At 34.9% G+C, this 25,118-nt stretch overlaps 1 protein-coding gene across 6 annotated transcripts in view; it reads right to left on the bottom strand.

Moving 5' to 3' along the window:
• The window catches only part of LOC145694845 (activating signal cointegrator 1 complex subunit 3-like), a 204,185-nt gene that overhangs the window by 165,644 nt on the left and 13,423 nt on the right, over positions 1-25,118 (bottom strand). For 5 of the 6 annotated variants that reach the window (XM_081771534.1, XM_081771531.1, XM_081771535.1 and 2 more), the window contains exons 2-7: positions 24,260-24,404; positions 21,364-21,473; positions 20,192-20,346; positions 18,153-18,377; positions 14,881-14,941; positions 7,532-7,656 (exon numbers count right to left, since the gene is read on the bottom strand). In XM_081771534.1, coding sequence (XP_081627660.1) covers positions 7,532-7,656; positions 14,881-14,941; positions 18,153-18,377; positions 20,192-20,346; positions 21,364-21,473; positions 24,260-24,387 — 804 coding nt within the window. In that variant the 5' untranslated portion in view covers positions 24,388-24,404. Of the gene's footprint in view, positions 1-7,531; positions 7,657-14,880; positions 14,942-18,152; positions 18,378-20,191; positions 20,347-21,363; positions 21,474-24,259; positions 24,405-25,118 lie in introns of those variants that run through there. The other variant, XM_081771533.1, reaches the window with a different exon arrangement.

Raw genomic sequence — 25,118 nt, 5'->3', positions numbered from 1 at the left:
CCCGCCGGAAATTGAACCCGGGTCTCCCACTCCAAAGGTGCGCACGATAACCGCTTAGCAACGAAGAAACATATTTGCTTTCGGCACAGTTTTCATTTCTCTATTGCAAAAAAAAAAAAAAAAAAAAAAAAATCCTCTCTGCTATTACATACTCCAATATCACCACCACAACTAGAGAAAGACTCCAGTCTAACCTCGGCGTCGTAGAATCTCCACAAGACGAGAAAGCTACTGTTTAAAACGATTTTTCTTCCCTGGTCAATAAAATGGTAGAGCCGTATTTAATAGTTGCACAAACCAGTTTGCATAACCAAAACAGAAATGGGAATTAAGGGAATAATCGATGAGGCAAAAAAAAAAAAAAAAAAAACTATTAGAACGGGGAGAAGTATAGAGGAATCAGGGGTCACCACAAAACCTCCAACAAAATCCACAACAGAAGATCAAATACTGGACTTCGCAATATGCAGAAAGCGTAGGCACTGTGCTTCTACCAAAAAGTGAGTAGGGCCAACCCTTGTCCTGGAGTCAAATATCAAGCAATTCTAATGACAGAACAAGGCCTATAAATAATCACTAAATTACGCAGACGAACATTGCTAGTGGATACCGGCTAGTGGATATCGGGCATTTCCATCTGACCTTTCGAATATTTACTTCCTGATGTTCAATTAATACAACATAAAACAGCGGTTAAATGGATATGAAATAAAATTAACTTGAAATATGTAGCAATGGTATCATTCAAAGTTGGAAAACGAAATTCTCTCATTACTTTCGTATGATGAAGAAATCATGTATCCCAGTTATTTTTGGTTTAGACTTGCTAAAACGCTTAAATGTTACAATCGATTTAACAAAGAATCTTTCTTATCTCTCTATTTAAAAATCATAAAAAGCTAACATTCTCAGAGAAGAACCAGGAAAACATTTTATCACAACACACGACTCATATACTTAGAAGAAGAAAACAAGCTTGCTTTTTCATCGACAAACGCATTACTTTAGTTCCACTTTTCCACGCATTTATTCCGGTGATAGCAAAAAGACAGATGGATGATTCTGCATGTTTCTTCGTATCGTTTCCCCACGGCTTCCTTGACATATACAAGCTATTGAGCAAAGGTTACACGTAAACAACATGACTGGTAATTTCCAATCCAGTTATCCTGTAACTTTAAGGAAAAATACACCAGTGGTGGAACTTGCGGCATGTAAGGATTAATCTTTTGCAACAATGGACGCGAGCTCAATAGAAGAAAATAAAAATTGTACAGGAAAAGAGGAGGTTGACAATTCTTTGAAGTATAGATAAAAAAAAAAAAAATTCAAAATTGATGTTTTTGATATTAATCCTAATTTAGACCAGTCGCAGAAACAGGCCACTCATGAGTTATGATACAAATATAAAAATGATTTTATACACTCTGGACGGAATTGGACATTATACGGGATACAATAACAAAATAAGAATCCCATAATCGGCAGTGTTCTCCAAATCTTGCTCCATCCGAAAAACCGCTGATACATGATCTTCAAGGTCAATCACATAAGAAAATCTTACATAATTCTCATATGCGTGATGGGTCATAAAACTACCACGCAAGCTCTCTTAATTGCAACTAGGATGATTTTACATTGATTAACGAATAAGATCTTTTGCCGGTGACATCCTGCTGGGAGGCTACAGTTTTCAACAATAGCTATCGGAATTCTATTTTAAAAATTAGAAAAGTTTTGTGCTTCACCTAAGACAAATTTATTTTACTCAGAGCTGAATGTTTTCGGATATTTAGTATGAGGCAATTCTATTAAAATCTCTGCAAGAAAGCAAAAAATACAGAATTCAAGATTCCACCAAAAGTGAATTTTGCAAAGTTTTACGGGCTTATGTTCCTACTTACTGGCACGTATCAAGGATTTTGCCATGAAAATAGAACCCTTTTAACAAATGTTTCCACAACAATATTTGTACTTTTCAAATAATCTTGTGGATTATGTTCCTGGTGTGGAGGCTGTAAGGTTCCGTACCTCAGGTGTAAGCAACTACTATAAAACATACTTCATTAACGAGCACGTGTTTTCTATTCAAAACATAATCACCAACAGACGGTGGAAGGAGGATACCAGAAAGACGCAAAGTTGGTTCCGAAGGAAATCGAAGATGGCCAACCCTCTCCTCACGAACTTTCTTTTCAGAGGACAGCCATAAAAGAAGACCTCAAGTGGACAGAAGAATAAGTTCTAGTGCTGATCGCTAACCTTCCTAAACTATTCCTGAAATCGTTTTGTGTTAAAGAGATTTCCTTAAATCCAACTTCTGAAGCCGTAATAGGCAAAGGAATATTTCTATAACTACCTGCCCCGGAGCACGTATAAGCAGAGATACAACTATACTATCTTCTAAAACTACGGTAAGTAAGAAAGATATCCTTTAGTCATCACCCGAGGCCGCTGTAGGATAGAAGATTTTACCTTTTAATCTTAAGCTATTTATCACCATCGACTTCGGTAGAGGCAAAAGCATTACAGTTAAGCCGCATGGTATTGCTACTGTCGTTGCAACCATAACACCGATCTAAAAATAAGCTGGCAATTATTTATTTCAAACTAATTTACGGCTTTAAACTTGTTCCAGAGGCATATTGAAACATGTGTCGCATGAATATTGCTCTCAATAGATTTGCGTGCACCGGAATATTCACTGAACTCTCAGATATTTACAACCCCGACTATCCGTCCGCAAACTTGATTCGTGTTGCAAGATGATACACTAGACCTACCTGTGAAGACCCACAATGTTCAACTTCATTAGGGGTAAGGAAAAGGGGGATAATTCTTGTTTGTCGTCTGCAGCGAAACCATGTTCTCCACATATGACCGAGAAATCAGAATCTTCTCGTCCATCAACTACTAAAGAGCTCTCCATTAGTGAACAGTTATAATCATTGACGGAAAATTGCAAGAGACGTTTAGCGTCACGAACCAGAAGAACTGAGTAGAGCGCGATACTATATAAGAGGCAAATTGAAAGAAAAAGTGACTTTAGCAAATGAAGTAGCAAAGTAAGGTCACAAGAAGCTAATGAACCACAACACAGACAACGAGAAAATATTACAAGAGAGCCCCACTAAATGTATAATTTGTGGTAACGTTCACTGAAGGCTGGGTGTAGTGTGAATCCTGCGATTGCTGGGTTCATGAAACTGCAGCTCAATTTAATCAACAGATATCCATTACACGTTACCACGGATAGCTTCGTGGATAGGTTTTCTTATTGTTCCTTCTAAGTGTAGAATATGATGTTTCTCAAACATCTTAAGTGTTCGTTAGTGCTCGCCAATATTCCAAATATGTGAAATTTAGCGATTAGTATTGCCATTTGCTTATTTCATTATTTTAGCATTTATGTCGATATGTTCAGTTTGTTAATAAAGTTCACATTCCATATTTCAGGTTTAATATGTAATGTGAACTTTATTAACATGTTTCGGGGCAATTTTATATCTTTTTACCAAGAGGCAGTTCGATGTCCGGGGCTACCTCCTTTTCCCTAAAAATGTCAACTAATATTCACATGTTTATATTTCCAGGTTTACTTTCGGAAAATGCTTAGCACTCTTGAGTTAGGTACTAATTTGTGCAAAACAAATAGTTGAACACCAGTCAAGTCCCCTCCTGAAATTGGGGGAGGCAGTGCTACCTTGCAAAACCCTTCCGTCTTGTTACGGCACTACGAGTTTTATGAATCCTGGTGCAGGGACGACCATGTTTTCAATGATTTTGTATCCATTCAACACAGGCTACTAAAATAGAACAGATAATTAGGCCCAAATGAAGATTAGCTAGAGCAGCTAGATTCATTTCTTCCACTCTTGAATAAAATTCACAAAACATGGTTACTTCCCTTTTCAGTAATGCTACATGATTTGCTATATCTATGCGATGTGCATTGTTAAATCAGTATACAAAAGCATTTTTTCTCGCTACAAGTGAATGTCGCAACAGATCAACGAAAGATACAAATATACACCAAGACAAACTACATAAAATCAATAGATTTCGTTCTGAAACAATCACAGGAAAATATGGATGTTATCAATATGGTTGTTTAGCATGTGGAAAACATTTTAGATATCAATGTTCAGCTAGGAGCGCACAATGTAGGAATTGCAACGAATATAATCATTTTGCACACTATTGTCCAAAAGCTATACAAATAGGTACATAAGAAGAATCAATGAGTTACCTGATGAAGATATTCAGAAGGAAGACAAGATCTTCATCCTTGCTGAATTAAAGAAGAATTAGATGACAGAAGCAAATACAAATGTTGAAGATGAACGAAATTTTAGTTCAGTGAAGATTTTATGTTAAGCTCCATTCAGGTAGCCAATACAGAGAAGAAAATATGTTCACTAGTAATTAATCGAATTTAATTGGTAAAACGAAATTCAGAGGTTAAACACGAGAATCTTGAACCAGGAAATCGATAACAGAGGAATCTGGTCTGTAGACACACCGATAAATAGGTAGTAGAAACGGAATACCTTAGTATGAGACGCGGAATACCTACAAGGTCAACAATAATAGAAGGAAAGAATATAAATAATAGAAGTCCAAAACAAATATGGTAAACAGATGAGAATAGAAAATAAAGTTATGAAAGAAAGAAACAGAAGAAAACAATACAGAAATGTAGATAGTGGAATAATAAGGATGTGTAAAAATAAAAGAGAAGGCGAAGATATAGAGGAATTAGTCATGAAAAAAGATGTAGAGGATAAGTTTAAAGAAATGATATAAAAAGATGATGGATGGAAGTCTGAAGAATTAAAGCAAACCGTTGAGACACAGGTGAAGAAGAGAGTCAGAAAGAAAAGGAATGCGTACAAGTTTACTTTTGGCGCACCACTTGAAACAATTGTTAAAATTTATAATTCTTTCACTAATTTCCTTCTTATTGACCCCTAAAAGGTTTCCCTTGGCGACATGAAAATGTCTCACTTGGCATAGATAAAATACAGGGATGAATAATTAAATATTATAGTGCAAAAACTCAAACCAACCTGTGTTAGGTGGCCATTAAAACACGAATGCTATCCACTCGGGTCAGGGAAGAATAAAGCTGGTGGACCCGTACGCTAGCGCGGGAGTGCGTCCGAAAGGAACAAGTCTGTCAGTAGTCGGGGATATGTGCGCAAGCCAAGATGGAAAGGAATGGGTTTTGTCAATGGTACGAATTTCAATAGCACTTGTAATGGTTTCGTACTAGTAACGTTGCACTTGAACACATAAAATACACGTTTTTTACATTGTGCAAAAATATGCTGCCAGTGGAAAATAACATGTAATAGTGCCATTTTTCATATACACTTATTATATCCGGCGTAAATAACTTGTAATCATTTTAGACTAGGAACACTACACCTATAATACAGAGTATTACTTTGTATTTCATTCTGTCGCCTGCAGATATTTGTTCCTTATAAACATGCCTATCCATACAAAGAATTGAAATTTACATGTAAATAATTCAAAGTGCCGTGCGCCAAAGCTACACCTGCACATAAGATTGAGATACAGGTGAAGACGGGATCAAGAGGGAAAGAAGCTGCAAAAAGGAGAGAAAATAGAGAAATTTTTGTATGATGGTTATTAGTAGCAAAAAATACATGAATGAAGTGCCATCTGACAAAGTAGAAGAAGGAAAGAAAACGGGAAAAAGTTCTGATATAAAACAGTAGAATATTTGATGGTAGTTGAAAGATAAACTGTTGAATGTTTGTTGATTTCAGCTCCTATAGCCTATTATTTCGTGTGCTTGAGGGAACTCAAACGGTGTTTTCGAATATCGTAGCTTTTGATATGTTAATAGTATTCAGTGAAGTCGGCAGAATTATCGCGAGGCTGCACGGCTATATGGTCAACGGTTTCCCAATCGTGCTGGGCAGTCGAGGAAAGCATTTCGTCTCTTGCACTTGGTGTGCAGAGGACTGCGCATGTCCTTCCTCAACACAAAAGACGTCAGCAGATCAGGCGCTGGGTTGAGGATAAACGGTCTCCCGGCATCCTTGCTGCTCCATGTGGTTCCCCAAATCTCGAAGACACGATTCGCCAGGGATGCTGCGATAAGCGATATGACGGTTTGGAGGATTCTGCTCAACAACGTGCTCTACCTTGACCATGTTCATCTGAATCAGGAACTCCGAGAACAAGCTTTACATATCCGTCTAGAGTTTTGTCAGTGGATGGGTGCCAGGAAACCCATGTTTCCACAGGGACATTCTGTGGACGGATGAAGCAATCTTCAAGAGTAATGGAGATGTCAGCATACACAACGCACACTATTGGTCCAGTTTGAATCCTTTTTTTGAAGTGTCTACGTGCACTACGAACAGAGAAAAATGCCTGTGCCGGGTGGACTGATAATAGCAATTCAACTTCAAATAACAGGCGTAGATCCCAAACCGCAGAATTTAACGAAAAATGTTTCCCGTTAAAGTTGTTTCTATTTCAATAATACTTCCAAAGAAATCGAAATTGATACCAATTTCCATTTGAACTTTTGGAGTTGACCACCGTGGATGTATCCCCGCTACGCCACTTGATATAGAAGCATCATCATTGATTCTTCACGTACGATTTGGTCATTCAGTTTTTTGTTGTTGTTTGAAGTGTCTGCGTGCACTACGAACAGAGAAAAATGCCTGAGATGGGTGGTCTGAAGTGGCAATTCAACAACAAATAACATAAGTAGATGCCAAACCGTAGAATATGACGAAAGGTGTTTCCCGTAAAAGTTAATTATTTTTCAATATTACTTGTAAAAAATCGAAATTGATACCATTTTCCATTAAAAATTTTGGAGTTAACCCCCGTTGGTTTATTCCCGCTACGCTACTGGAAATGGAAGTATCAAGAACTAAAGTTGGTAATAATCCTATAAATGGTGAAACACACGCTTTTCAAGAAACAAAACAAATTTGTTATAATTTTGAGCAGTAATGTTATCTACTTTTTTCTTAGAAGGATTCCTGGAAGGGACTTTAACATATGTGTCCAGCAACTTTTAGATGGCATTGGGAAATGTAAAAGCAAACAATGAAACTCTTTGATTGAAGTACAAACATTCCGATCCAAATAAGAAGGTACGTATTGGACTGTGTATCCTATAGTAGTTATCAGCAATTATATTTTTCAAACAAATTTATAGTATGTACATACGCTTCCAAATTTTCCCTTGTTACAAATTAGAACTTCTCTACATTGGATACTTATGGTTCCGTTGATATTTATAGTTTTGAATGTGCACAAGTGTTGAACTTGCCTTTTTATTTTAAGGTTTTAGTTTAGTTCATACTGACACTTACTGTTTACGTTTTCACCTAGATTCAGAAATATGACAAAATGTTTCGTTTAATAAGCAACAAACGAATTTCAGACAGTATAAGGATTTTTTCCTGAAATCAAATTAAATTTCAAAAATACAGTTCTGAGATATTTTGCTCTTATTTGAATGGGGATTTACCTTGTCTAAGTTCCTTGTGTAAAGTAGTTTCCCTCGTGGAAACGGGGAGCTTCGAAAACTGAGTTTAACCTCTTCATATGTGTCGACATCCACACATGTAATATTAACTGGTTCTGATTCTGACTCTAAACAGTAAACAGAAAATTTAATTAAGAACCAAAGAATTAGAATTAACTAGAATAAACTAGAATGGAAAATATAAAAACAAAAATGCTATATCATGAAAGCAGAATATAAGTTAAATTATTAGGTAAATTTTTACTAATATTGCTATTATTTTAACCCAACTCTAAAGTTAGCATCAAAGTCATATTAGAAAAAGAAAGTCAATCCTTGTTTGAAAAGTTGTTTGGGTGACGGGAACACTTAGAATTACAGTAATTAAAAACAGACATATAATTATTTTTAATGTCCGACCCTGCTTTAATTTCAAGTGACACAGTGTTGTCAGGTGCAATTTAAGAGATGCTTTAAAATTACTGCTTTACATGTATGTTGGAAATGAAATATGAAAAATATGTGATGTTTATTGATTTTTTTAAAAATAAAAATATGGAACTTGTTATATATGAATAAAGATACGTTTTTTCAAAATCAGCATCTACTTTTAAGTATCCTCCTGTCTTGTTTGGTCGCAAGTAATTTTCGGCAATGTACTTTATCTTCGACATTGTTAATTGTTCTAATAATTAAGTGCTCTGAATAATTTATAAATAAAGTATGTTATATTTTGGCCAAATAATACATTGTAAAATTATGTTCACTAAGCTAACCAAGATGGGCGATTTAGTGTATCTCTAATTATTACTTGAAATAATTTGATATCCTGTGAAAATTACTATCTATGATCTTTAGGTTAGACACATGAACATCGCTAAATTAAGAAAGGTGACTTACCTTGTGTCTTCGTGCTTATTATTCTAATTGAATATTTTTTCCCCTCTATGGGAAGTTTTCAGCACTATTTTAATTATTGCTGTTTCACCGGATCCTTACCTTTACATCTCCTATTGTAAACTCACAAAGTTCGCAGCGTCTTAAATCTGCCAGTAAAATACTGTTTACAACAGGCAAAAAGTGAATGGAGGGACAATCACATCAGTGCAACAAATTAATAAATTCTGCATAATTTATTTGATTTTTCCCTCCATAAAAACAGAAAATTGACTTTAATATAGGGGCAATTATTAAGGGTAGCCACAACCGAAAAGAAATGTTTTGAATACCGTGTACAAAAACTATAATAGGAGATGCAAAAGTAAGGATCTTTTGACGAATTAATAAAAATGGTGCTAAAAACGTTTTCAGAGAGCAAAGAAATATTCAATTAAAGTAACAAACACCGGGGCACAAGGCAAGGCATTTTTCTTATGAATACGTGACCCTATAGCTTCTATAAGTAGATATCGCTGATATAACATTAACAATACTACACGTGTACAATAACATAAGAATAAAAACAAGTATTGCAAATATTATGAAGTCAGAAACCGATTACTATTGTGAAATTAATAAACAAAAAGTTATTCTATACCTGAACTGTGTAAGATATACAATATCTAATCATCTGTAGTAGCACATGAAGGATATGGATTTACAAGCATGCTTAGATCGAGTTTTATATAAGATAATATTTTGTAAATATTTATAATCAGGTATAAGGTAAAATGTTATTTGAGATTCTAAGAAAACCATGACGATAGCTTCTGCCTATTAGTTAAAATTATGCTGTCTCCATGACATGGATATAACTGTATGTAACGATTAGCTCGTTCGTGGAACTTCTTCGCTTAGCGTACGCGTCTTCGACGTGGGAGACGCGGGCTCGATTCCCGGCGGGAGCTCATGTGGTTTGGATTCCACGTTAATCAGTAGATCCACGTCTCATATAGCCTCGCTGCTGAACGAGACGTTAAACTCAAAATCAATCAATCGATCAGCTCGTTCGTGCTTTATATTATGAAAAATAGTAACTTCTATTTTAATATTTGTTTATGCTAATATCGCCTGGTTTGTTGCTATATGTGTATTAATTGTTTCAAAAATTCTTTCTTGATAATTAATTAATTATTACTGAAAGTGCAATATGCGTTCTCAGTCGATGCGTAATGGATGAACTTGAATTTGGAAATCGAACCATAAATAAATTCAATCCTTTTTTATCAGTAGTAATTTGCTATCTAGATATGTGGTTTGCTATAATTCTGTGGGGATTACCGTCGACGTTATGTCGTCACGAGTTTTGGAGGTTCTGGGCCGGTTTTATTGAACCTCAAATTAAATAATAATAATAATAATAATAATAATAATAATAATAATAATAATAATAATAATATCATACACGTTTCGTCTGAATTGTATCGAGGGAGTGGGAATAGTCATTTATTTCAAAATTGCTTCTACCATGGTTCGGATGAAGAGGTCATGCTTCAACAATATTACCCAAGCTCTCCTCGCTGGTCTAAGCCTAGTGCATTTGGTTTGTGTATGTAGTATTGGGTTCGATCTCCAGTGCAAGAGCAATGAACGCGTTTCGGTGATCCGTATTCCATAATAAACTGTAGGTCCACGTCATATATAACCTCCTACCGCAAAGGGACGCTAAACTTCAACAAACAATATTTCTCAGAACTATTAAATAGGTTTCAAAAGCCACTCACCTGTATTGAGGCTATGAATAATGATGTTATCCCAATGTCTATATATTTTCTTTTCAGTGTTTAGTTTTGGAACTTTTGCCCTAATGTAATAGGTCTCCAACATATTTCTTTCAAATAAAAAATATGCACGGTCCAAAGTAATGGTTTTACATCAGGACAAAAATCAAAAATAGTGAAGAGAAAATTTATTGATTTCATCAAAAGAAGTTTAAAAAATTTACAAGCAAATAATTCTTTATTACGGTATTTATTTGATAAAAGAAACTTTGCAAATATAATAATCACTGAATATACCAACACGGATAATATTGTGGTATGGCTGCACTAAATCTATATCCATTTAAAAAAAATCTTACGGTAAGTAATGAGGACTATGTTATAAAAATATTTCTAGATGATTCCAAAAACCTGCAATACAAAGAAGGAAAACAGAGTATTCATCCAGAGTTTAGTGCACTAAACGCTTGTACGGTCAGAAACAGTATTAAGTATAGGTTGGTGCTATCATTTCTTATACCTCCAACGTATATTTAATATTGTTTCTGACTAGACATGGACTTCTAATTTTGTTTAAATGTTGAAGTGAGGATTTCCATTTTAACTCGAGGTCTGTAATTTTACTACCTTCATAATGCTAAAATCTGTTACATAACTGGCTAAGCGGTTAGCGTATGCGCCTTTGGCGTGGGAGACCCGGGTTCGAATCCCGTCGGGAGTTCATGTGCTTCGGATTCCATGTTAATCAGTAGGTCTACATCTCATATAGCCTCGCTGCTGAACGGGACGTTAAACTCAAAATCAACTCAACTCAATAACTTATAATTTCCAGTGTGTTGGTACTACTAAACGTGTAAAGTGCTAACTGCAAAAATAAATAAAGTAAATAAATTTTTAAAAATAACTTAAACTAATTGATATTTAATGACAAAGTGAATGATCGGACAGCGACTTGAACCCGGGATCTTCGGCATACCGTGTCGATGTGTTAACCCCTACGTTGGTAACGCATCGGCACGGTATGCCGAAGATCCCGGTTAGAGTTCCGATTCAATCATTTACTTTTATACTCTGTGTGTTGTTGAATTCGCACCTACAAAGGACCTAGTGTGTAAAAAAAAAAAAAAAAAAAAAAAAAAAAAAAAAAAAAAAAAAAAAAAAAAAAGATTGTTTCCTCCCTCCTTTCATTAATAATTTATATTTGTTCTTGACGAGGGATATGACATTTCAGGATTCGAAATATCGATGTTGAAATGTCAAGATTTTAGGACCAGATTTAGAGAATCAAAAAAGGGACACTCGGCAAACTAGCATAATTTGAAATTTACCTACATATAATTAGTGTTATGTCATTGCTCCTGCCAGTGAGGAAGAAATGCTTAGTCTTTTAAAGCTTATTATTTAACCTTATTAAAATTTCAATTTTTACATTACCTTTTGACACTCAATAGGAACTAGGAATAGGAGCATCCATTGTCATTTGAGTGTTATATATTTTTTTTTTTTTTTATGAATGAATTTCTTGTAGAAGGGTTCGGCTTTCTTTTAATTAAAAAAAAAAACTATAGAAGTCCATAGGGGAAATATGTTTAAAATGGCACTTGTTAATTATACTACGCAACTATGAGCCAAAAACGGGACGGTTATTTTTTAAAAATATTTTGCATTCCGTTTGCACCATACTCGGGACACCGGACGACTTCCTAAAACGGGATATCCTATCATTAACATCACCAGTTTTCTCTTCTCCAGTTATTCATGTACATTCATGTGAAGATTTTTATCCGTTCCATATAACTAAATCATTCAATAATTCAATTCGTAACTTTCGGGAACTCCATTTTATGTTAGTTACAACGTCAACGAACTATATTTAATCTTTTTTCTTTCTCCTCTTCTAGCATATAAACCACTTACATCATATTCTTAATTTACGCCTTTTTTATACTTAACAATTTCTATCAAATAGAGCGAATCTTACATATCTGGGTGTCAGAAAATTATTTAACTCTCATTTAGCATGAACTAGGAAAAATTCATTTCGTGAAGAATAATGATTTAGCCTAACGATTTCCTTGGATTGGGCTAAATCTACCGTAATAACTTTACTGAATTAAATAGCTTTCTCGATTTTGGTAAAAGTAATTTCACATTGACTATGGAAAAATTCATTTTATAGGAAGGGCTAACGATCTCCTAGGTATGGAATGAATCTATCGCTTCCCGGTGCGAGAGAGGTATTAATTACACTCTACATATCTGTAATGTGATTTATTACTAACTTTGGAAAACCATTTTTAAGAAAAAGATAACGATCTGCACGAAATGGTATAGATCTACTGTTTCGGATGTGAGAATGGGATTTGGTCAAACTTTCATGTTGGAAGTCATTTAAGAAGAAATTCCAGTGAATTCGAAATTATATCAGCGTAAACCAGAACTCTCATTTTCATTAATCTTTTTTCTTCTAGTGTGACGACGGGGTACTATTACGATTTAGGATTTAGATTTCTGGGCTTTCGGCATCTATGGCCAGTTAGCCCGTCACGTTTGACGTCCCTCGCTGAACGGGGAAAGGAAAGGAAGGAAGCGCCCTGGGACCTATATGTTAGGTACCACCCCGACATTTGCCAGAGAACACCCAGGAAAAGCTCATTCAGGATGGCTGGCCTGAAAAAGGTTTTTACACTATTCCGACTCAGTGGCCCCACTGGGAATCAAACCAGGGACCGCTCGCACCGAAGGCGAAAGCGTTAACGATTACGCTACGAGGGGTCACGGGGAACTATTACGAGTATAAATTAAGTACTAAGTAACTAAATAAAATATGGACTCGATAAATACATGTTACAATGGACTTGATAAATACATGTTGATATACTGGAGAAAATACTTCACATAACATAAATGATGGGAAATAATTAAAACAATCAACATGAAGTGAAATAATATTGCATATTTTCATCTTATTTATTGTGTGGTCTCTTCTATTATTATTCTCTGCGCAGCAAGAGCAGGCCTCTGACAGTTGGGTAGAGCGCGTGGAGTGTTGGTGGTGCTGTTACCAAACGCTCTATAACAGACACAGCAGCTCTGGTTACAAATTAGGATTTATTTTTAACAAGTCATAATAATTGGAAAAATATAACAGGAACGTGTGATTTCCAAATAAGAACAATAATAGAAACTTGAATATTGATATTCTACAAGAAAAGTAGAGAATATATTAATAAATTGCTTTTACCTTGAGTTTACATCAAACTTCGAAACTTATGCAACTTCAATATTTTTATTCATCTAATGAAGAAACTTCGCAATCTTCTAACACTAAATCAAACACCAAAAAGTATTTTAATTAAATTTTTATTAAACTTTTACAAAATTAGGCTAATTACTCAGTGGCTTTCCCAAAATATAGCAAGCTACTGCTTCCATATACTTCGAATACAAATTCTTGTGCAAACAGGCAACTAAAAGAACTTGTTTTTCGTTAGAGTAACTGGAAGGCAGACATCAGAACAGAAAATTATCAATAGCAAATGATTTACTAGGTTTGGTTTCTTGTTATACTATCAAAAATTTAATTAACTATTTTATTGAATCATTTTCGTTATAGTTTATCTTTCGCGCATAGGCAACTAAATTCTTGATTTGAAAGGGAATAGTGTTGCCAACGAGACGAGACGAAAAATAAAATTTTCTCGTCTCTTCTCGTACATATCTGTTGTCTTACGTGATCTAAACAGAAGAAGAAAGTTTCACATGAAGCCCTCACATGTGCCTATATGCAACAAAATCAAGCTCTCTCTTTTACCAATTGGGACAGGCATTGTACTTTTAAGTGCCGAGTCAGTCCAACATTTGCTATTTGAGTGGTTAGCACTGATCCATGTTTCGTAAAAGCCATACTATTTTCTCAGGTTCGATATTTGCCATTTCCCTATTTAATATAATATAAAATAATATATATATATATATATATATATATATATATATATATATATATATATATATATATATATATATATATATATATATCAACTATATCCTCCCTCTCTAATAAAATCTTCCTTTCTAAAAATTTCTTATTTCGAAACCTTATCTTTTTAAAGAACTTCCCATAACAAATCAAGGAAAAAATTAAAGTGGGATGAAAGAAGTCTAATATTCTTTTTCTCGTCTTCGAAATAGCACCGAACCACGTTTGTTTTACACTGTTTTCCAGAATTTTTAGTCGTCATATTTATTTTGTAAGTACAGCAAATACTAAAACTACTCACAACCAATAACTATAATTAATTTAGAAAGAACACTTAATACAGCACACTGAAACAACTATTTCACAGAAGATTTAACCCTCAACTATGACAACAGCGTGAAAGAATGCTGAAGTGACTGGCGAATCCTCCCTTTCGTTTTGTTTACTACATACATGATCTGTCAGAGGTCAGCTCTTGTTGCACAGATAACAGTTATTCCAAAAGTGAAGTTCGATGTATCTCAATATCACGTTTGACCTTCATGCATATTCAACTTCTACGAACGTACTTTTTGTAAATAGTCTAAAATCACAGAGACAAACTAATAAGAAATTCAGTGGCCAGAAGTGAGCTCCAAGTGTATATGACGCATAAGTAAGATTACAAAGTTAAAAGTAAATAAAACAAAATTAATCTGTATAAGTGGGAGTACCTTTAGTTTTCTGCTCCTTCTCATGAATTATTGAAATACACCTTATAACAGAAGCAGGGACCTGTAAAACAAGAAAAAAGAAAATTAATACGAATTAAAAGAACCCAATGCTCTAAGTTAATTATTAGCCATTAACTTTGAAGGTAAGCTCGTACAAATAAAATCACACATTAAAATTTGAAGAGCGTGAAAATTTGAAAACGAGTAATTTAGCGGATTAAACTAGGGCTTCCGGCTTAACATGCACCTGCAGTAACCACTGCATCATCAACCCCTTCCTCAGAAACGCTACATATTTCTACTCTTGAGGTTAGTGTTCAGGAGAGCCGGAACTATACATAATACTTGTTATAAACAAATAAACTGAATAGGTACTCACTCGTCTTGCTCCTCTGTATCGTGAAGGTAAGTTTAAATAACATGTTAAACATTAAATTTTCTCTAACAGATGTCAGTATTATCACGACATTACGGGAATTATATGTAAGAAAAGATATTACTGGGTAGGATGCACTGAAATAAGCAATATATGTGCAGAATAATTTATCTTTTCAAGAAATAATGTAACAAATTATATATAAACATGATACACTATTAGTTTTATATATGATGTGCTATAGCAATTAATTGCAATGTAATGTTGAATAGTATGGCACGCAGTGCTCGAAAAAGAATAGAACTTTCCTTATCAGTTTGTTAGTCACATTTAGTAATTTTTTAGCTGTAACTAAATTATTTATATTACACAGTTAATAGTAATAAATTACCAATAACCATACTAAGTGACTTTGAAAGGAAGGATAAGATACATAAAAAAGAAAATATGTAACGTATTGCTAGTTCCGCTCCCACGTTTCCCCGCTCAACCCTAAAAGTCATCGCTCTAGCGGCTAGCGCGCGTGCCTTTGATACACGAGGTCCCGGTTGAATTTCTGGTGGAAGATCATCGAATGAACAACAGCGCTCAGACTCCATTATACAGCATCGCTGGTGACCTAGTGCGCAAATATTTCAGATTCGTTAAGTTTTTTTTTTTTTTTTTTTTTTTTTTTTTTTAATAGATTTAGGTATCGTGACCAGAGAAAGGAATTAGGAATAGAAATATTCTCAACTCAAATGTTCATGTCAAGTACCGTATCTTTCGGATGCGATCTAACAGGTTTGTGCCACACAGACTGAATTGACTCCGATAAAGACCGTACTTGGGTTTCCTATCCAATTAATGCTGCAAGGAAGAAAATATAGCCACTGGAGGGAGGGAGTGGATCTACCACTGATCTACATGGAGTTCTCCAACATTCTAAGTTTAGTGCAAGTAAAATAAGTAAAACCTAAGAATCAGTGCAAGAATGATTATGTAAAACCTACGTCTTCTATATTTTTACTTAAACCGTTACTTAGTTTCGTATGACAGGGCTCATTGTGGTCTGGGCTCTTCTAAATACTTGAAAAGTGACCAAAAGCACATGAAAAAATGACCAAAATCTCATCGAAAAGTAACTTTAAATCTTGAAACCGAACTTGGGCATAAATTGAATTTTACATTTTTTTTTTCTTTCTTTCTTTTCTTCCTCAACCAAAACAGGGCCGGCTGGATTGTAGCTGAAATGCGTAATGTTTTAACATGTTAAGATTAAAAATTATTTTACTGAAGTATATTAGACTTAGTAAAAATTATTTTACTTACATTATTAATTACATGCTTTGCACGCTTTTGTATTTCAACTTTGATCTGGATGAAGTAAGACCAAATTTCTATATTTTCATTATGTTCAATAATACAAAATTAAAATATGTAATTAATACATAGTATCTAGATTACCAATAACTCGTAATAAGATTTTGTCTTGTCGAATTGGTTTGTTACAAATTTTGTCTTGGTACTACATGATTGGTAAACATCTATTCGGCCACTGAAAAGACTTCCTGTGAAATTCTCAAGTTGAAGTAACCGCCACTCACTGGTCAACAAATCCAAGTCAATGCTGAGGGGAAGAACTTTTGCCAGATTTGTAATAAATGTGACACTCTCAAATGACTTTACATTTTCCGGATGAAGACAAGACAAGTATTTAAGTTCTAGGGAAATTTCAATGGTTTTCACTGTGTGTTTATATGTATACTGCCACGTAGTGAGATTTTACATTTTTCTTGAAACTAAGCACATCCTTCTCCTTCCATCTACTGAATGCTAACCTTGCTTCTTCTCCACACTCCACTTCACCAACAGGCAATAAATTTTCCTCATTTACAGAACTTTCATCCAGTTCAGTCAAAGATGTAACAACTTCTTTCTTTACAAATCGTAGCAACAAAACCTTGGTAACAGTTTGAAATTTAGAGTACAGAACATGTACCTTCTGGAGCAGTTCTGTGATATCCTTGAAAAGTTTCGCACTTACGATGACAAAATTTAACTGCGCTTTCGTCGATAGGTCTTTCAAAATTTCAGAAATTGACATATTTTCCAGTAGCCATGAGGTTTGATTTCTTTAGAGGAAAAAGCTTGAGGAAATATTCCTGCAAAGCACTGACGAGTTCAAGAACTCTTTCACATGATTTTTCAAGCATAAGCCGCATTGAACTCACATGTTTGGTAAATCTATGTTTAGGCAGTCCTAACTTACTTGCAATCGTTGTGAAATCTACCCACTTTGTTAGCCAACCCTTGAAAAAATAGTACACATCGATGACAAAATCACTCATTTCAATTCCAAATTCATGGAGTTCTTTTTGGGATGCGTTATGAACTTTGTGTAAAGCAAATCCCTTTTCCTAAATGTTTTCATGTTCTCATTTATCATTCTGTGAACCTTTTTACTGGTATTTGGTTCATCACAACCTAACATTAAGAGTTTCTCTCTGGGAAGATTTGCATTGTCTATTGCTTGATTTATGTTTCACAAATTGTTCTCCTGTGGTTCTTCCTAGGTAAAATATCTTCATATGGCCAGTTTCTATACGAAAAATGGCTTTACATCCCCCCCAAAAGTAACTTTTAGTGACTAACTTGAAAAAAAGTGACTCGCTATGAGCCCTGTTATGAAGACTGGAAGATATAGGAGTTAAGGAAGTTTTGGAAGCCTCATTCTTAGTCCAACCAGACGAAGAACAGCACGAAAGTATTCGATACATACAGTTGGAGTACAATCATTATTTCCACCGACGAACACTTTTACAGTAAGTTCTGTGTTTATGCACTGGATTACGAATAGATTAAATGGATATTAGTATGTTGTATAACTATAAATCTATAACAGTTTAGCACTTACCATCGGTTTCGTGTTTGACTCAGATATATTATCCTGAACTTCATTCTCCGACTCTACGTTCGGAATCTTCACAAGAAAATTTATATCTGGGTCATACTTCTTTTTCGGTGGCATTACTTCCACACTGTGCCCAAACTTTTCTGACATGAATGGACCACGCTCCCTTTTTCCTTTAATCAAATATTTAGTATATGATGGTAAAATTGCTGCAATGTCCTCAACAATCTACAATAAAAGAAAATAAGTTAAAGAGAATGCTTTACTAACGTGATTTTCTAAGCAGTTCTCACTTAAATTTAATTTATATTTATTAGATTAGTTTCGTTTCAATAGCTCATTTGCGCGGAATAGGTTACAGCACCTCATCCTACTCTTCCCACTTATCAAAAGAAAGTTTAGAGTATTCTGCAAGGCATATTCCATTTAAGCTCAAATGGATAATTAATAGCTTCCGTTCTTCTTTGATCGTCCATTCAATTAAAGTTTCTTCAACTTCCGTAACATTTCCTTAACCAGGTCCCATCATACTGTGCTTCATAGAAAGAAAAAAATTCACAATAGGAAAAAATATAGCGAAGCTTATTTATGTTCACCATTATCTGTTCTATTGAATAGTGAAGAACTTTATATTTATTATATACACACATATCACATTTCTGCCATTAAAAACAAACACTGCAAGTAATAATTATGTAACGTATGACTCATATAAATGTCCAGAACATCACGCCGAAGCTCACGGCACCTTCCCTCGACCAAGCAGTGACCATCGGGATCTCAGGAAATATAATGTAGTTGGGAGGTAACAGTGATACATATAACATAGTGAAGAGCTCTTTAACAGAGCATTGTGGACATAACCATTGGACAGAACCATTGTCATCATGGACAGAACCATTGTCGCTAGCATGAGCTACAAAACCATACTAAAAAGCTAACATGGTTACTCAGGTTAACACAGAAAATACATCTTTTATACATTTTAAAGCTTCAATTCTTCCTAAGTAATTATTTTACACTTCGTGAACTTTTATGTGTGACATCTTTTTACTAACGAAGATATAGTGCACAAAACACAAATAGCAAATAAAATACAATAATAAATTTGAAGAAAATAACTTAAATACTTGAACTAAAATAAGTTGTGTCATGCTATGAAGGCCTAAGAGTTGTGTATGGAGTTCACACTTCGTTGATTGTGGCACTCATGGAGACGATACAGTCAACATATTACACTCCGTCCTCCTTTGCTTTCCCAGGCTGCCCAAGGTACCCATTTTCATGATTTTAGGTAAACCTCGGAGCTACATTGGAATGAGAAAACTTGATGGACCTCAGGCCACGCATTTGGCAGGTAGATGCCTTATGGAATACTCTCTACACCTGCTCGGATTTAGGATTTAGATTTCTGGGCTTTCGGCATCTATGGCCATTTAGCCAGTCACATATGAGGGATGACGTCTCTCGGCAAAAACACTATCCGGGGAAACGGAAGGAAGGAAGAGACCTGGGACCTATAAGTAAAGTACCACCCCGGCATTTGCCTAGTGTTAATGAGCAAAACCCAGAAAAAACTCATTCAGGATTGCCAGTCTGAAAAAAATTTTTCGACCGAGTGTCCCTACCGGGAATCAAACTCGAGATACACCTGGTCATATATTTAAATAAATAAATAAATAAATGGATGGTTTCAGTGAATAACCGGCTGACCTTTCCTTTCCTTAAAAAAAAAAAAAAAAAATGAGATTTTACAGGTATAAGCTTCTTTTGGTGAGTTTTACGTTGTGTAGAAGAGGTTAAGTCAAATTTCTAAAATGGAAGAAGTTACAGCACGTTATAATCACTCATTTCAAATTGCTCTCCTGTGATTTTCAAATTGCTCTCCAATAAAATTTAGTTTTTCCGACTTAGCCGGTTATTTACTGGAAACAATCTTGCACATTATAAATGAAAAAAAAAAAAAAAAAAATCAATTTTTAGTTATTATCTTATTTGCGATTTCTTACAACAAGGAATACAGGTTTAAAAAGTACACTAACCTTTACTGCTCTGAATATGTCAGTTTCTGGAGCTGAATCTCCAAACATATCTCTTAAAATAGCTTTATTTCTTGTTGTTATCGTCTTCGTGTCAACAAAAAGCTGCAGAAGCAAGACAGAGTTTCTATCCACTATGGATTTCTCACTAGCTGCTCCTAAAAAATAAGAATAATCTAGCTGTGTATACTCGTTCTATGATCCTCTGTACGTACTCTACATTTCTAAAGCGTCCTTTTAAAGTTGGTCCACTCTAGGCTTGAGATGCAAAAATTTCTGGATTTTTGTGACAGTACTATTTTTCATAAAAAGCAAGCTTTTTGGGAAAAAAAGGCGGAAATTTTCGCTGTTTTGACTTTTTTTATGACCATTTTTGTTTCCCTATAGTGGATTCTACAATTAAGAAAGTGCGTTTACAACATTCAGGACTTGTGAGTCCTATGTTCAATTCAGGGTTGGCTGTCTTGATTGTTTTTCAAACTGGCATTCCAGTTGTTGTCAGTAAGTGTACGTTATGCAACATTCATATCTCAAATGTGGTTCTGGTTGGCTAATAATCTTATCAAGTATCTGCAAGTTATACATCTTGATATATGTGTTTTACTGGTTGCCTACATGCTACCTGGCAGAAGAGAAAACAACCATAATCACGAAAGAGATACTATTATTATTATTATTATTATTATTCGTTTTATGTTAGGGAAACATTTTATCCTCTGCTTCAGACTTCAATTTACAAAACTTACGCTATAATAGGCTATTTTAGATAAGTTCAAAAATATTTCCACTTTATTTTGCATATCCATATTTGTTGTCAAATTCCAATATGAATTTGTGCTGAGACTCGGCCAGATCTCTTTCATATAAAAGATGGAAAGTATACCAGATAAGCACTGATTACAATTTATATGATCATTAAATATGTACATGGCACTGAATGTCGCAGAGAAATGAAGCTTCATCCAGACATTCTAATTATTTTCTCAGAACTATGACATTTAACTCTAACAGAATTCGTGATTCCGAAGTTTATTTCAAGCTCCACTGCTTACTCTGGAAATATTAATTTTTAGAAGGACAATACTTGATAAATATAATATACAGTAAAAAAACAATAGTCATCTCTACATAATGTAAAAAAATAAATAAAATTTAAAGAAAACTAAACCAATTACCAGTCAGTTCTTTAACTATTGATTTCAGCTTTTCCAGGAGAATTTTTGATTCGACAGTCGAAATGGAATCTCGTTCAATGAGTTCTCTTATTTCTCGCCAACTTAATTCTCTGAAACACAAACACAAGATTTATTTTCTCAAAGGCAGCTTTTTATAATACCTATTGTAACCAGAAATACCAGAAAATAAAAAATATTCTCGACCAAAAGGAAGAAAATATGACACTATTTTATAGCAGAGTTTATGGTAGTTCGTAATTTTTCGCATTTTTGCGCAAATAAAAACAAATAGATAAAATACGGCAGTATATTTCAAAAATATTTCTGTGGAGGTGACTTCTCTTGAGAACTGTGGACACTGTGCATAACATGGTACTTGAAAACAAGATGATATCAGCTAAAAGCATAGTGGAGACTCCAAATGTCATGAAAGTGACTAAGGTACATGCTTACCAACATATTGGACACGAGAAAGGTTTTTGTCAAATGATTTCCCAATACCTTAATGTAGACCAGAAATATGAACGTGTGACATCTTCCACGGCCATTCTGCAGCATTCTGAATGTGACGAAAACAGGTCTTTGGAGAGATTACTCACAACAGACAATACCTGATTACTTTTGTTCAATCTCGAGATCAAAGAATAATCGAAGGAGTAGTTACTCAGGTTCTCCGAGATCAAAGACATTTTGAAGGTAAAAATTACCAACCAAGGTTATAGTGTCTGTACTTTGGGACAATGATAGTATTGTGTTTATGAATTATTTGGACGAGAGTTCACTATCACAAAAGCATATGATATTACGCACTATATGATAAAGTGAGGCAAAAGCTGTAGAAAAAATAATAGTAGGGAAAAGTTGGCGAAGGAGTGCTTGTTGTTTCTTCAATATAACGCACTCGAACACAAAGACGCCATCATAATGCGTAAACTGAATGATCTGAAGTCTGAAATCTTGAACAACCACTTTACTCACCATACCTAGCACCAAATGAGTTGCATTTTTTCCAAATCTTAAAAAAAAAAAAAAAAAAACATTAACGAGGACATAATTTGTCTCTAGTATTTGCTAACTTGTATAGCTTCTTTACTTCCCCTGGTGTTTGTACATTTCATTCTAGAGCTGCGTTTTTAATCTGGCCACTGCTTTCTTTGCTACCTTATTAACAGCCACGAAACTGCATTTCTCCTCTTCTGTTCCAGAAACATTCCACTTGTTCTCTCTTTCTGTGTTAATAGGTTTTTGCACTTTCTCGTTCCACTACTACGTCTCACTTTCTGTAGTCTCCCCCCCCCCTAAAGTTTGCTCTTTCTTCCCTGTGGTCATTAGTACGTTCCCACTGTTCACACTCCACCACTTTTATACATCCTGTCTTGCAGGCCAACTTTTTTTTTTTTTTAAATAACGATCCGTTTAATTTTTCCTCTTTCAGCCTTCACCATCTAGTTTTCGGCTTCCTATTGTATCTACTCATTAACTTCTACTCTACGCTCACCATTGTACGCTGCGGACCATGCTCTTATCATTTACTACCTTATAAGTATTAATTTCCTTGATATATTGTCTTGGGCACACAATTTAATCGATTTGAATTTGTTTTCCATTGTTTTTCTAAGTTAAAAGGTGCTCCTTCCTCTCCTGAAAGTGCGTATTGCAAATCGCCAAATCGAATGTCTATTACTTTTTCTCCTTGCTCATTCTTTTTTCCCAGTTACGGGGCATTCTTTCAACACCTCGGTTTCTACCGACATGCCTATTCAACTCCTCCCTCCTCCACTCAATTACTGCAGAGATCGTGGCTCAAATCCTCTCAAAATTCTATCTTTTCTTCCTGCTCGCAGCTTACTTGAGGACCATATGCACACATTATTTCGATCATTTTGTTCCTGCATATCTTGATACTTATCACTTTTGCTTTCTCTATTCACATTATCACACCACCTTTCAGTTCACTAGAAAGAACAATCTCCGAGCCGTTTCTTCCTTGTCGATTTGCTTCACTACACAGCAACTTGCAGCCGCCTCCTAGCTCTCTTGCCTTATTACCTTCCCATTTTGTTTCTTGCAGGCCCAGAATACCAACTTTCTTCTTTCCATCTCTCTTCCTCGTCCATTCACTGTCCTGACATTAAGTGTTCTCAGTATTGTCAGGCAAAGCCTCTGCGCGTTATCTAGGGGATAAGCTAGCATTCTCCATAATGGTTTTCGCGTAACTTTTAGCAACGGATGCCCTTCCCGAGTCAAAACTCTTCATTTTTCCAGGCTTGGGACTTGGACCCAAGTTGGGCTGTATCCCCCTTCTCCCAGTGTCTGTTTTTACACTATGTATTCATTGGTGAGAAGTCGACTAAAATTGTGACACACTGCGACTGGAAAGAGAATTGAACTCGGCCTTCGTCTTACCATGGTAGTATCCTTCCTGATCCAGCCCAGATATGTGAGTCCTATCAGCGCCGTTTTAATCCAAACACCGTGCATGAGTTTTCTCGGGTTCTTTCGTGTCCTCACAGTTTTTCATTCCATCATTTCATTCATTTCTCATCACCACCGTCTCATTTAGCCTAACAGGCATAACCGCGGTACGTAAAACTTAAAGATTTCATTTCATTTTCATTTATCCGTTTTAACTCATGGGCCCGATGATCACTTGCCCAAGGGCAAGGAGCAGTATTACATATAAAATTTAGTTGCACCGAACCCAGTACACTGTTCCGCCCAAGGACCAATACTGCTTGCTGTTAAAGTGAAACTGGAACTAATTCTTAGCTCTCAGCTATTTTAGTTCATAAGAAGTAATTGACTTATTACTATTTTGTTTTAAAAAATATATATACAATTCCCATTATGATCGGCTAATAAATCGTAATTTTATCCCTCTACAAAATATACTTACGCATGGGTATTTGCAATAATCCATTCTCTGCATTGTGCTATTGTAAATATCTCAGTCCTCTCTGGTGAAAATGCTATCTCAGGAAATGTCCTCAAAAAGTTGGTTAATCTTTGTTTTTCTGCGAACATTCTTAGATTGTTCTTATCTGAAATAGTTCGAAGTATTAAGATTATCCATGAAAAATACAAACTAATAAATGCTACAAGTTATACTTCAAAATGGAAATTAAACACCATGTATCATCTACTCAAATTTCATCCAATTTTTGTTTTTTACACTAAACTCAGCGATAAATGATTTCAAAAATACAAAAGAGGATCGGTCACTTGGGGATTACTGTAAAGTTCGAAATCAGGTGAAATTTAAGAAAAGAAGAGAAAGAAAAAAAAGGAGTGCTTCACTTAAGTTCTCATGATGAAACTTCGATTAACTTTGTCTCACCTCTAAAGAATTAATTCTATCTTGAGATTTGGAATATATATTTACGAAAATACCCTATATAAAACAAAATAAACTACTCGTTGAATGCACAACGAACACACGTAACATACAATAAACTCATCAACTCTGATCTTAACTTCCAATATCTTTTTAACAAATGTAAATAATGGAACCCTACTGATATCAATATGTATTTACGTCTTTTCTGTAACCATAGTTTAATTTTTTGTTTCATGATATTAAAATGTGACCAATGTGATACCATATTCCATATCACGTAGATGGAATATCAGCCTGGCTATTTCCAGGCGCCGACATAAATAGGATGTGGCATTAATTTATAATAAATTACGAAAATGGACCGTATGATTGCTGTATTTACTCAACCTTTTTTAGGTTACGAAACATCTTGATCAAG

Source organism: Thermobia domestica, chromosome 9 (genome assembly GCF_964235325.1).
Source record: "Thermobia domestica chromosome 9, izTheDome1.hap1.1, whole genome shotgun sequence".
NCBI lineage: Eukaryota > Metazoa > Arthropoda > Insecta > Zygentoma > Lepismatidae > Thermobia > Thermobia domestica.
Note: the sequence above shows the minus strand (reverse complement) of the source record. Positions and strands in the feature narration are given on the sequence as shown.